Below are 12,982 nucleotides of genomic sequence, written 5' to 3' on the forward strand. Positions count from 1 at the left end.
TCCACCCCTGGGTCAGTCGGTTCCAAGTGTGCTGGACTCCCCTCTAAGGAAAAGCAAACTGTGGCCTGCAAAGGGGCTGAAGAAAAGACATTGGCAATATCAGCTGTGCCACCCCAAAACACATTGGCAATATCAGCTGTCCCACCCCTCTTGGCTGCCTTTGACTCCATTTCACACGGAAGTTCTGGCATGTCCAGTACGGCAGCACTCAATGGTGGTGTGACTTTATTCAGGTCACGATAGTCTGTTGTTAGTCTCTACTCTCCGTTAGACGTTAGCACTAGCCGTATGGGGCTATTAAAGGGTGAGTAGGCCCTGCTGATCACTCCTTGGCTCTCCAGTCAATGGATCAACTCACGGATGGGAATCAGGGAGTCTCGGTTGGTGCAGTGTTGTCGCTGGTGCACTGTTGTCGTCATGCCTGGCACTTGTTGTTGTTTGCCATTCAGCAACCCCAGCGCAGAAGGATCCTCTGAGAGATCAGGCAAGGTGGAAAGCTGCTTAATTTCCCCTGTCTCTAAAGCAGCTATTCCAAAAGCACATTGGTACCCTTTAGGGTTCTTGAAATACCTTCTCCTGAGAGGGTCTATGCCAAGGATGCCTCTGGGCCAGTCACAGTGGGGTGCTTTTGCCACTCCTTCCCAGTCAGGCTGATTTCAGCCTCCAGAGCAGTCAGCTGTTGGGATGCCCCTGTCACTCCAGAAATAAAATGTGTTGTGGCCCTTGATGGTATTAGGGTGCACTGTGCACTGGGGTATACTAGTAGTTGTGCCAGGCCATCTAAGCCATAGGGTCCAGTTAAGGTGGTTGTCCCTGTCCTCCACGTGGCTGGAGGCAGGGCCCCTCTATGCCTGGTATTAGGTATGCTGGGGCTACCTAAGAATTAGGACCAGTGGCCGTGACTGGTCTGGCCCCTGTGACAGACACTGGTTGCAGTGACTGCAGCTGGTCGGAGCTATTACTGCTGTTGGTCTCCACTCCAGACTTTTGCAGTGGCCATATGAGGCTATTGAATGGTGAGAGAGACCTGCTGATAGCTCCTTGGATCTCCAGTCTATGGATCAGGGAGTGTTGGTTGGTGAGGTATTGCCACGAGTGCACTGTTGTGGTCACTATTGGCACTTGTTATTCTTCGACCTTCTGTAACCCCACAGCAGAGAGACAAGGCAAGGTGGAGGGCTGCTTCATTTCTCTGTCTCTATAGCAGCTATTCCAAAAGCCTGTTGGACCCTTCAGAGTCCTTTAAAAGTCTTCTCCTGAGATAGTCTGTGACTGTCTGTAATGTGTTGTGATCCTTGATGGTATTAGGTTACACTTTGTACTGGTGTGTGCTATGGCCTTATACATACATGGCTCTAACATGTCAGCCTATCTAATCCACACAGTCCAGTTAACCCAGCTGCAGCTTCAGGGAGTCCTGAAGCTCCGCAGATGCTGGAATAGCTTTGGCTGTGCAGAGCTACTCTCCACTGGGCCAGTGGTGGAGCAGGGTTTTACTTATGACAGCAGGCACAGCTCTGCACCTCTTCAGGACAGTGAGGAAAGATGTGGAGCATTGTTTCAGCTGCAAAGTTAACTCTAAAATACGAGTACTGATGGCCATGGGTGCAGTGGGGCAGAGAAGTGAATGATGTTGATTGCACAGTGTGGAAATGAGCAAAGTTCTATGGTTCTAATGGCTTATAAAAGCATAAATGCTGGTGGCTTTTATGGCTTTGGTGGCTTGTGCACAAGTGCCACAGATGCAGTTTTGCCCAGACCAGCCTCATCTTGGAGGTGGCCAGGACCAGTCCCGGGTGGGAAAGGCACTTTGCAGTCACCATTGAAATGATTTCAGTTCCTTGTTGTGGGGCTTGGGATTGTGCCTGCTCAGTCAGGGGGATGGGATCATCTTTGCTTAAGATCAGAGCCGATCTGAGATGGCAGCCTTAAAAAGGTCTTAGGATGATGATCTTAAAGGTCTTTTCCAAGGCGGCTGATTCTACAATTCTATGAGCAGAGTCTGTTTGAACATCTTGAGCTGTAACCAGCTGCCTTGGTTTTTTTGCACCTTCTAACAAGTCAGCATTGGGAAATCCTTCATCCTTATCCCCTTCTCTTCCCATGCTTTTCCCTTTGATTTCATCTGCCATCTCCCAGGGGATTTGCCACCTGCTCGTTTGATTTTGCAGGGACTTGGCTGCCATGGCGCTCTCTTCCAGGTTTGTCAGGGCAGTTTCTGGCTCTGTTATGGTTTTGACGCGATGGTCACAGTGGCCCCAGCACCTTCACTGCTTGCCCCAGCGGGTGCAAACTCGGGATGGAGTTCAAGAAGCTGCTGTGTGGTTGGAGCAGGGCGTCCTCATCTCTCCCTTTGCTGCTTCCTGCCCGCTGTGCACTGCTGCCCACTGCTGTGCTGTGCCTGTGTGTCTGCCCCTGGCACAGCGTTTCCTAGCGCTTGCTCAGCCGGCGCAGCTCCATCTTCCTCCTTTTCTTTGCTGGGATGCTGTCTTGCTGGGAGGACTCTTGTTCGCTGATGGTGCTGGCTGTCATGGGGCGCTTGGTCAGCCTGCTGCCCACTCCTGCTAGTGTGGTCAACCTCTGACATGACATGAGTCCCAGGGGCAGCGACAAGCGTCTTAGAAGCACCCTGAGTTGCTTATGCAGTGTTTCCTGCACTAGTGTGTCTGTGCAGGGAAGTTCGAAGGGCCATTAGGATCTCTGGATTTGTCACTGGCAGTTGCTTTAGAAGCACCCTGGGCTGTCTGTTGAGTGCCTCCTGCACCAGTCTGTGTGTGATGGGTGCATGGTGTGGGAGGGCAGCCGGGGCCAGGACACTCCGCAGTGGCACGCGGTTCAGAAGCACCCTGGGCTGCCAGCGGGGGCTCGGCAGTGGATTTTCCATAGGAGCTGCCACGGGATCCTTCTGGGGACTCTCCTGAGCTCTGTCCCCTGCAGGCTCTGCGGCGTCCTCAGAGCTCTGCACAGAGCTCTCCAGAGAGCTCTCCTCTGCAGTGTGCGAGGGGCTCAGTGGTGGCCAGGGCGAGAGGTCTGCTGATCCCCTGACCTGCTCTCCCTGTGGGTCCTGCAAGGGGGAGGCCGGCACCTCCCAGAAGGGGTCGGTATCTCCCAGCATCGCTGACCCTGAGCAGCCCTTGTTCTCCTGATGTGCACCCAGCGCTGCAGCGCGTCAGGGACTTGGTTGAAGGAGCTGTCGGTGTCCAGGCTGTTGGGGCTGCCGTGGAAGGTGTTGTCAGCATCCTCCATCTCCATAGTGCTGCTGTCCTCTGCCCTGTACACCAAGAGGAGGGGGAGCTGGTTGGGATGGGGACTTTGGGGACATCAGGAACTGTGTCCTTGCCAGCCCCCAGCCCCACCACCTCCAATGTCTCTTTGGTGCAGCTGCGCTGAGCCATGTACCTGGAGTGTTCAGGGAGCTCATGGAGCATCTCAGCAGAACAGCTGGGTCCATCCGTGGTCTCGGTGCTGTCCTCAATGTCGGAGAGCTGTGCCAGCAGCGCCCGGTCCAGAGTGCAGTCTCCATTCGCCACCCGCTCCAAGAATCTGAAGAACTCGGTGAGGAATTTGGTGATGGTGAGGCTGTTGGGGAAATGGAGAAATCAGGCACAGCGTCCTCTGTGTCCCCTGGCCCCACCACCCCCCGCCACCACCAATGGCTCTTTGGGCAACCGTCCTGCACCGCGTTCCTGGAGTGTTGGGGGGCTCGAGGAACATCTCGGCAGAACAGCCTGGTCCATCAGGGGTCACGATGCTGTCCTCAATGTCGGGGAGCTGCGCCAGCGCCACCTGGTCCAGAGCCCAGTCTCTGTTTGCCACACGCTTCAAAAAGACAAAGAAGTCGATGAAGAAATCGGTGGTGGTGAGGCTGTTGGGGAAATGGAGAGATCAGGCACAGTGTCCTCAGTGTCCCCTGGCCCCACCATCACCCCGCCACCACCCACCCTGCACAACATACTCGGAGAGTTCAGGGAACTGTTGGAGGAAGCCGTCCCGGTCGGGCACATCAGGGATGGTGTCAACTTCATCTCCTGTGTTAAATGAGGCGAGCTGATGGCTGGCGTTGGTGTCTTCTGCCTGGTCAGGAAAGGCATCAGCGGGGGTGGCTGGTCCTTGCTGGGACACCTGTATTGGCTCGACGAGATTTGCTGGAGTGGTCACTGCTGCTATTAAGGCACCCAAAGGCAAGGCAAGCGCAGGGCGATGCAGGGTTTGTTCAGCTTGGCTCAGGCTTTTCAACTCCCCTTCTTGGGTGCAGTGGGGCAGAGAAGTGAATGATTCTGGTTGTGCGGTGTAGAAGGGAGAGCATTGCTGCAGTTCTAATTGCACTGTTGCTCGTAGAAGCAAAAATACTGGAGGCTGGGATGCCACAAGTGCAGTTTTGCCCAGAGCAGCCCTCATCTTGGAGGTGGCCAAGAGTGTGTGCTGCAGCAGTTGAGCAGCACCAGTCCCGGGTGGCAAAGGCACTTTGCAGTCACCATTGAGATGATTTCAGTTCCTTGTCTTGGGATTGTGCCTGCTCAGTCAGGGGGATGAAATCATCCTTGCTTGGGAGCAGAGTAGGTGGTGAGATGGCAGCCTTAAAAAGACCTTAGGATGATGATCGTAAAGGTCTTTTCCAATCCGGCTGATTCTGTGATTCTGTGAGCAGAGTCTGTTTGAACCTCTTGTGCTGTAAGCTGCTGTCTTTGTTTTCTTAAACCTTCTAACAAGTCAGCATTGGGAAATCCTTCATCCTCATCCCCTTCTCTTCCCATGCTTTTCCCTTTGATTTCATCTGCCATCTCCCAGGGGATTTGCCACCTGCTCGTTTGATTTTGCAGGGACTTGGCTGCCATGGCGCTCTCTTCCAGGTTTGTCAGGGCAGTTTCTGGCTCTGTTATGGTTTTGGCGCGATGGTCACAGTGCCCCAGCACCTTCACTGCTTGCCCCAGCGGGTGCAAACTCGGGATGGAGTTCAGGAAGCTGCCGTGTGGTTGGTGCAGGACGTCCTCATCTCTCCCCTTGCTGCTTCCTGCCCGCTGTGCACTGCTGCCCACTGCTGTGCTGTGCCTGTGTGTCTGCCCCTGGCACAGCGTTTCCTAGCGCTTGCTCAGCCGGCGCAGCTCCATCTTCCTCCTTTTCTTTGCTGGGATGCTGTCTTGCTGGGAGGACTCTTGCTCGCTGGTGGTGCTGGCTGTCATGGGGCGCTTGGTCGGCCTGCTGCCCACTCCTGCCAGTGTGGGCACCCTCTGGCATGAGACGAGTCCCAGGGGCAGTGGCAAATGGCTTAGAAGCACCCTGGGCTGGCTGTGCAATGCCTTCTGCACCAGTCTGTCAGTGATGGGTGGTTGGTGCTGGGAGGCATCCGAGGGGCTGGCCTGAGGACTGGGCACTGGCAATGGCTTTAAAAGCACCCTGGGCTGTCTGTTGAGTGCCTCCTGCACCAGTCTGTGTGTGATGGGTGCATGGTGTGGGAGGGCAGCCGGGGCCAGGACACTCCGCAGTGGCATGCGGTTCAGAAGCACCCTGGGCTGCCAGCGGGGGCTCAGCAGTGGATTTTCCATAGGAGCTGCCACGGGATCCTTCTGGGGACTCTCCTGAGCTCTGTCCCCTGCAGCCTCCATCTCCATAGTGCTGCTGTCCTCTGCCCTGTACACCAAGAGGAGGGGAGCTTGTTGAGGGCCTGGTTGGGATGGGGTCTTTGGGGACATCAGGGACTGTGTCCTCACCAGCCCCCAGCCCCACCACCACCGATGGGTCTGCGCCGCCCTGCGCCGCGTACCTGGAATGTTCTTGGAGCTGATGGAGCATCTCAGCAGGACAGCTGGGTCCATCAGTGGTCACGATGATGTCCTCAATGTCTGGGAGCTGCGCCAGCACTGCCTGGTCCAGAACGCAGTCTCCGTTCACCACACGCTCCAGGAAGTCAAAGAACTCATTGAAGAATTCGGTGATGGTGAGGCTGTTGGGGAAATGGAGAGATGATGCACAGTGTCCTCAGTGTCCCCTGGCCCCACCACCACCGCCGCCACCCTCCACAACGTACTCGGAGAGCTGAGGGAGCTGCTGGATGAAGCCATCCCAGTCGGGCACATCAGGGATGGTGCCATGTCTGTGCATGGTGTCAGACGATGGCTGGAGCCGATGGGTGAAGCTGGTGTCCGCTGCGTGGTCGGGAAAGGCCTCAGCGAGGGCGGCTGGTCCCTGCTGGGACACCAGCATGGGCTCGGCCAGAGCTGCTGGGGTGGTCACTGCTGCTGCAGAAGCAAGGACAGGGAAGGCAGGTGCAGGGCGATGCAAGCTTTGCTCAGCTTGGCTGCCTTCGCTCAGGCTCCTGAGCCCCCAGGCCTCACCTCTGGGCTTGGTGGTGGTCAGCAGAGCCGGGGCAGGCTGGTGGGGCCTGGCGGGGGGGACGGTGTCCCCCGTGGCTGCCCGGTCCTTGGTGGAGGCCGCCTCCTGCCCACGGGTGCAGGGGAGCTGTGGCGCGGGTGGCAGCGGCAGCGCAGAGGGGAGCTGGAGGCGCTGCCGCGGGGCCGCGGGGGGCCCTGACCCCCCATGCGCCAGCTGGTGGGGGCCAGGCTGGTCCTGGGCAGGCCCCAAGGACAGCGGCAGCCCCGGGAGAGGGGGTAACGCGCGGGTCGCGATCCGTCGCTGCACGGCCAGAGCATCGGAGCTCAGACCAGACACTTCCATCGCCATTGGCAGGTGGAGGGGAAACCTCTCTGTTGGGAGAAGCAGAGAGAGGTGCTGGGGTGAGAAAGGGGCAGGCAGAGCCGGCTGGGGGCTACCTGTGGGGCAGGAGCCCCGGGAGGAGCGGGAGCTGCTGCTGTACCTGCCATGACCGTGGGTCAGTGTCAGTTGGGCTGGGGCCAACGGCCCCTCTCCAGCAGGCCCCACCCCACCTTCCACCAATCCCGGCTGCTGCAGCGGCCTCGCGCCCAACGGACCCCAGCAGCTTCCCCTGGCCGTGGTTTCCTCCCCTGCTGATGATTCCCTGCCCTAAATCACGGTTTCCCAGCCCGCAGCGGGTTCCCATCCCAATGATGTTTCTTAGGGCCGTGTGTGCTTCCCGGTCTCTTGCAGTGGTGGTGGTGGGAAAGGGGCTTGTGGCGCTTTGGGTTTGTTCTTGTCCTCGCCCCTCTCTGGTGTGGGCCAGGGCTCAGTCTCGGTCTCGCTCTCAGGGAAGATCGACCCTCCCTGCATGGCGTCTTTGCTGGCTCTTGTCACCCTGTCACTGGCGTTTGGGGCCCTGGCTGGTGGGACCCATAGGGCACGTTATGAAGCTTCCCTGCCCCCTAACTATCAGGTCAACCATTCTTGAAAGTGTTAACATGTATATATGTGTGTGTGTGTATATATACCTGTATATATATCCTCACATATATATCTACATGTGCAACTACATGTATATAGCTACACATGTATATCTGCGTATATGTCTCCCTCTCTTTCTCCTCATGGAATTATCCATGGAGCTCTCAGAACTATTTTCCAGGAGAGTTGTGAATATTTTTTCTTCAGAGCAGGGCTTTAAATAATTTTAGTGGTGGCAGGAGCTGTGTCAGCTGTCAGTGAAACCCTTGGATTTCCTGACTGGGAATCCTGTGTACCTCTGCAGTTTGTATCGCTGCTCCTAATCTCTCCTTTCTGCCTCCTGTGGCAATGTGTCTGCAGCAAGCAGAGGACGGGAGATGGTTTGTGAAGTGTTCCAGTGACCTGCTTCACCTCTGCTGCTTGCAGGTGCCTCTTCTTTGAGGAGAGACTGCTTTTATCATTTGGCCTGCTCCTTCCTAGATCCAAAGGAGCTGTTCCACAGTGGTTTGTTTGGACACTCGTGGTCCTTCCATCTTCAGTGACTTGATTTGCTTGGGACAGTATTTAAAGACAAAAGAGAAGAGTGAACTTGCCTCAGTAAGGCTGAGGCACAGGTTTTAGTTAGAGCCACATCCCTGGTTTCTCTCCCAGTGGTTTTCCGCTTTCTAGTGCAACTGAAGACCAAAGAGTATGGGGTCAGCTTGGCAGCAGTCCTGTGTGCCACCAGCTGTTTGAAATAGATAGTCCCCTAAGCAGTGTTTTTCTTGTCTTGGAGCCGGATTTCTGGTGACATTTTGAAGCACTTTCTGAGGCTGGGCTATGTCCTTCTGCGATGTCACTTTGTGGGGTTTCTGCCCGTCTCTCTGAGTGGTTTTCACTCCAATGTGACCTTTGAGAGCTCTGTGTTTCTATTGTGCTGCTGGACACAGTGCCTGCATGAATACCCTCTGCTGTTCCTTGCCGGCTTTGAGCTCGCCCGCTCCCTTCAGTGTCTTGTTTCTGGGCAGCCCTGGCTCCTGACCTGCCAGCTCCTGACTGCTGAGAGGGTTTTGGGTGTCAGGGCCATCCTGCCTCCTCCCTGGCTCCCCGTGCTGGCTGTTGTGGGCTAGGCTTGAGCAAAGACACTGCTGTCAGTGAGCTCTCTGGTATGAGGAAGAGCACAAGAGGAAAGAGAGATTTCAATGGCAAAGTTGATTTGGTTGGAGCTGTATGACCAGAGTTGGGGCTTGGCTGAGGGTTTGTTATCTACTGCCAGGGATGGGGCAGCCACAGCTTCTCTGGGCACCCTGGGCCAGCGCCTCAGCACCCTCACAGGGAAGAGCTTCTGCCTAAGAGCTCATCTCAGTCTCCCCTCTGGCAGGTTAAAGCCATTCCCCTTGGCCTGTCCCTACAGGCCCTTGTCCCAAGCCCCTCTCCAGGTTTCCTGCAGCCCCTTTAGGCACTGGAGCTGCTCTAAGGTCTCCCCTTCAGGAGCCTTCTCTTGTCCAGGCTGCCCCAGCCCAGCTCTCTCAGCCTGGCTCCAGAGCAGAGCTGCTCCAGCCCTCGCAGCAGCTCCATGGCCTCCTCTGCACTCGCTCCAACAGCTCCATGTCCCTCTTGTGTTGCTGCCCCAAAATAGAAGTGTAGTTCTTACGACTGTTCTTGGCATAATTTGTAAGGGAAGATCAGGCAGAGTGTGTGCTGACAGAGATTGTTAAAGAAGTGTCACAGTTACTCTTAGAATCCAGTCTGTCTGTCATGTTTTGAGCCTTAACTATCTGCCTGTGCTTCCTCTTCAAACCTCATCAGTTATCCTTTGTGATCAGCAGTTATCTTGGGTCAGAGAAACAGAATCCAAATTCCAGTGTCTCAGCTTTTCAGTTTACCTAGGTAGGTTTTAAGATTAGCATGTACTTGCTGAAGAAGGAGATTTGGTGGTTGATGGGGAACAGAATTATATCAGCAGTGAAATGTGTCAAGATCCCATGCTACGGACTTTGATTATTAGAGAGATACAAAGAAGTTTGGATTCAGCTCTTACATTTCTTGAAGTCCTTGCTGTGAATCTGCAATTTTTTTATTTGCGGCCATTGTGAATTCAGTATATCAAAATGATGTCATCTTGCCTCTCAGTTTTCCTGTTTCTTACCACACCGTCTTCCTTGCATTTGGCGTGATTTTGCCAGGGCCTCTTGAGTTTGTGTTTTCTTTTTCTTTGAAAGATTGCCTTCCTTCTGCATCCACGCTTTTCAGTGCTTTACAAAACGCCCATCTATCGCAGAAACACAAGGGAAAAAAGCATTTTTGTAGGAGCAAGTTTCTGGTTTCTGTTGATACAGTTTAGAATATCTGGCTGTTCACTGCTCAGAATGGATCAAAATGGTTATCCGGCTCCTAGGTTAGGAGTGAGGCAGGGCTTTTAAAACTCAATCTTCTGGGAGCTGCAAGAGGCCAGCAAAGAAATACATCTGCAGCAGCATCAGAACCAGCGTGTCGAGAGGGCTGTGTTTGATTAAAAATTATCATGCCTGGCTGCTGACACACAAATTCCTCCCACTCTTGGTGTTTTGTTTAGCTTTCTCCAAGGGTGAGTGTCTGTGCACACGTCAAGGAGAGCCTTTCAGCAGAATTGAATCAAATAACTCTCATAATGTTTTGCCTTATTGCTAACATTTGTCACCTTGATGCATCTGCAAAGACATGAGTTGAGACACAATGTGCTGTGAAATAATGGCTTGATGAGTCAAAATGTCAGTTCAACATCAAGTGCCATGGTTAATACAATGCAAGCTTCCAGGTTAACAAACTCATAAATTGCCTTAGTATGTATTTCCTTCCCTAAATTCAGCCTGTCCTTCCTTCCTAGAAGAGGCTTGCAAGCCTCATGCGTTTGGGCTCCTAAAATGGTTTGGTTTTCTTTCTAACACATTACAGCCTCTCTAAGTTTCTAGTGCCAAGATACAGGTACAGATTGGCTTGAAAGAGGAAAGGGCCATGAAGGCAGACAACAGCTGTCAATTGGGTCCCTTGTAGCAGTAGTAGTTCTTTATTGAATGTGCCATTGGGGGACCGTGTTTGGCAGGAGAACCTCGCTGCTGCTGCATTGTCACTGTGCTGCAGGTTACAGGGCCTGTTTTATCACAGGTTATAAAATCATACATGAAAGCCCAGTATTTTTATCTTTATTTTTGATGTTATCTGTTTAAAATGCTTCTAGTTGGTTCTCAGTCTATTTGTGTGTATATACACCTTAAATCTTAATACCCTTTCTTCCTGTTACCTAACAGCGAGCATAGAATACTTAGTTTGGGCTTTTCAGATGGATGTTTTGTTTTCTGGTTTCTAAGGAAATCACTGACTTTTCTAATGAAACTGATTTTCACAGAATCCCAGCCTGGTTTGGGTTGAAGGGACCTTAAAGCTCATCCAGTTCCAACCCCTGCCACAAGCAGGGCCACCTTCCACTAAAGCAGCTTGCTCCAAGCCCTGTCCAAGCTGGCCTTGAACACTGCCTGGGCTGTGGCAGCCACAACTTCTCTTCTACTGCAAAAGCCAGGTAAAACCACTCCTCCTTCTCTTTCTGCTTTCTTTTATAGGCTCCTTCATGATGGTGAACAGCTCTGGGCGAGCATCTGGGCAGAAGGCTCACCTGCTGTTGCCTACACTGAAGGAAAATGACACCCACTGCATTGACTTCCACTATTACCTGTCCAGCCGAGACCGTTCAAGTCCTGGCTCTCTGAACGTCTACGTGAAGGTGAATGGAGGACCACAGGGCAATCCCATATGGAATGTCTCGGGAGTTGTTACAGAAGGATGGGTGAAAGCAGAACTTGCCATCAGTACATTCTGGCCACATTTTTATCAGGTATGAGTTTGGCATGTTCTTCCTTAGAACATTTGGCTGGGTATGAGCTAAGTTATTGTTAGCAACGGATATTCTGAAAATCATTTACCCCTTCCCCTCCTTCCCCACTTTCAAGTCTGGCAGCAACTTTGCTCTCATTGTTTTAGTTTTAATTAGGTAAATTGCTCACAATGGACTCACATACTAGGTGTTGAACATGTGTGGCAGGGGGTTGGAACTGGATGAGATTTAAGGTCCCTACCAACCCAAATCAGTCTGTGATTTTATGAATAAGAGACAGGAGTGAGAGTGGAATTAGGATAGAATAAACTATGAAAAGTCCACAAATAGTCTGTGGATAGGAAACAGCAGGTAGAAAAGCTTGCTTTTGTTTTTTCTTTCTTTTATTTACTTCTAATAACTGGGTTGCAGGTCTGTAAAATCAGAGCTGAAGTAGAATGTTTTTGTGTTCTACCTCTGGAAAAGAGCTGGGGATAGCAGCAGCATATATAGAACCACACTGTGCAGGGTGAGAGGGAGGGATAAAGGGATGCAAACGGATGGAAAGTGGTCTTTGAAGGGCTGTGCACAACTTGTCCCTTGTTCTGAAATCATAGTGAAATGCTTATACTCCATTCAGATTAACATGAACCTCATCATGAACGAGAATTTGCTTCATAGTAGGTGCTCCACAGAGATAACAGGAATGATCTTTCACCCACGTAATCAGTGCTTTAAAAACCTGGAAGAGACAGTCTGATCTCACTCCATGAGAGCTCCTGTCCTTAGCAATACCAATAGCAGATTGCCTGAGCCTACCTTACTTCTTTTGCAAGTCCTTTTGCAGGTCAAGTTTGCTTTTCCTGAGCAAAAAATCCTTTAAATCAGACAAGATTTTTTTCTCAGCACCCTCACAGGGAAGAACTTCTGCCTGAGATCTAACCTGAACTTCCCCTGTTTCAGTTTGAACCCATGCTTCCTTGTCCTGTCACTCCAGTCCCTGATGAAGCGTCCCTCCCCAGCATCCTTGTAGCCCCTTTCAGACACTGGAAGCTGCTCTGAGGTCTCCACGCAGCCTTCTCTTCCAGGCTGAACAGCCCCAGTGTTCTCAGCCTGCCTCCATACAGAAGGTGCTCCAGCCCCTGATCATGCTTGTGGCCTCCTCTGGACTTGCTTCAGCAGCTCCATGTCCTTCTTAATGCTGGGAACACCAGAACTGCACAGTGCTCTAAGTGGAGTTATGGGCAATCTAATGGACTGACCTATCCTTGGTCTCTGATTTCATAAACCACTCCTATGTTTCACACTATCCTGTGAGTTTCTACATTTAACCAAGGTTTAAAAAAGAAAACTTTAAGCTTGCAAAGGTGAGGAGGAAATCATAGTGAGGGGCTCTAGTCAAAATTCCTGTTATTTGGCAGCCTGCAGTGACACTTACGGCTGAGGGAGTCTGGAGGTACAGGATGCCCCAAGGCTGGGTGTGCTCTTTGCTAGGCCGTGTCCTGTTTCATGCTCCCAATCTAGGACGTGCCATCAGAGTGTTGTCAGCTTTCAATGAAAATTGCACGCCTGGAGAAATCTTTGTACGCAAAGAGGCCTGAAAGCATGGTCTGTGTTATCAAAAGCACCAGGGAACACAGGAAAAAAGAGCATTTTTCCCAAATCATGACATCTTCGTCAAGCAAAATGTGGGTTATTCTCTTAATGCACACAAACCACCATCTTGAATTGCAGTGTGCATCAAAAACCCAGTCAGGCAAAAACTGCCTGCCCTGGGTCTGAGGCTTCCACACCTACTTTGGTCTTTGGAGATGGGACTAGTGGAATACTAGTAACTAGTTGCCAGAGTTCATGTTTTGGGAC

At 52.4% G+C, this 12,982-nt stretch overlaps 1 protein-coding gene across 1 annotated transcript in view; it reads left to right on the top strand.

Moving 5' to 3' along the window:
• Positions 1–12,982, top strand: part of PTPRT (protein tyrosine phosphatase receptor type T) — a gene marked incomplete at both ends in the record, with an annotated part of 457,941 nt that overhangs the window by 173,913 nt on the left and 271,046 nt on the right. Inside the window, one exon of the mRNA XM_080628020.1 lies at positions 10,869–11,140. Within this exon, the coding sequence (XP_080484146.1) occupies positions 10,869–11,140 (272 nt within the window). The remainder of the gene's footprint in view (positions 1–10,868; positions 11,141–12,982) is intronic.

This window comes from Psittacula echo, assembly GCF_963264785.1.
Source record: "Psittacula echo genome assembly, chromosome: 12".
Lineage (NCBI taxonomy): Eukaryota > Metazoa > Chordata > Aves > Psittaciformes > Psittacidae > Psittacula > Psittacula echo.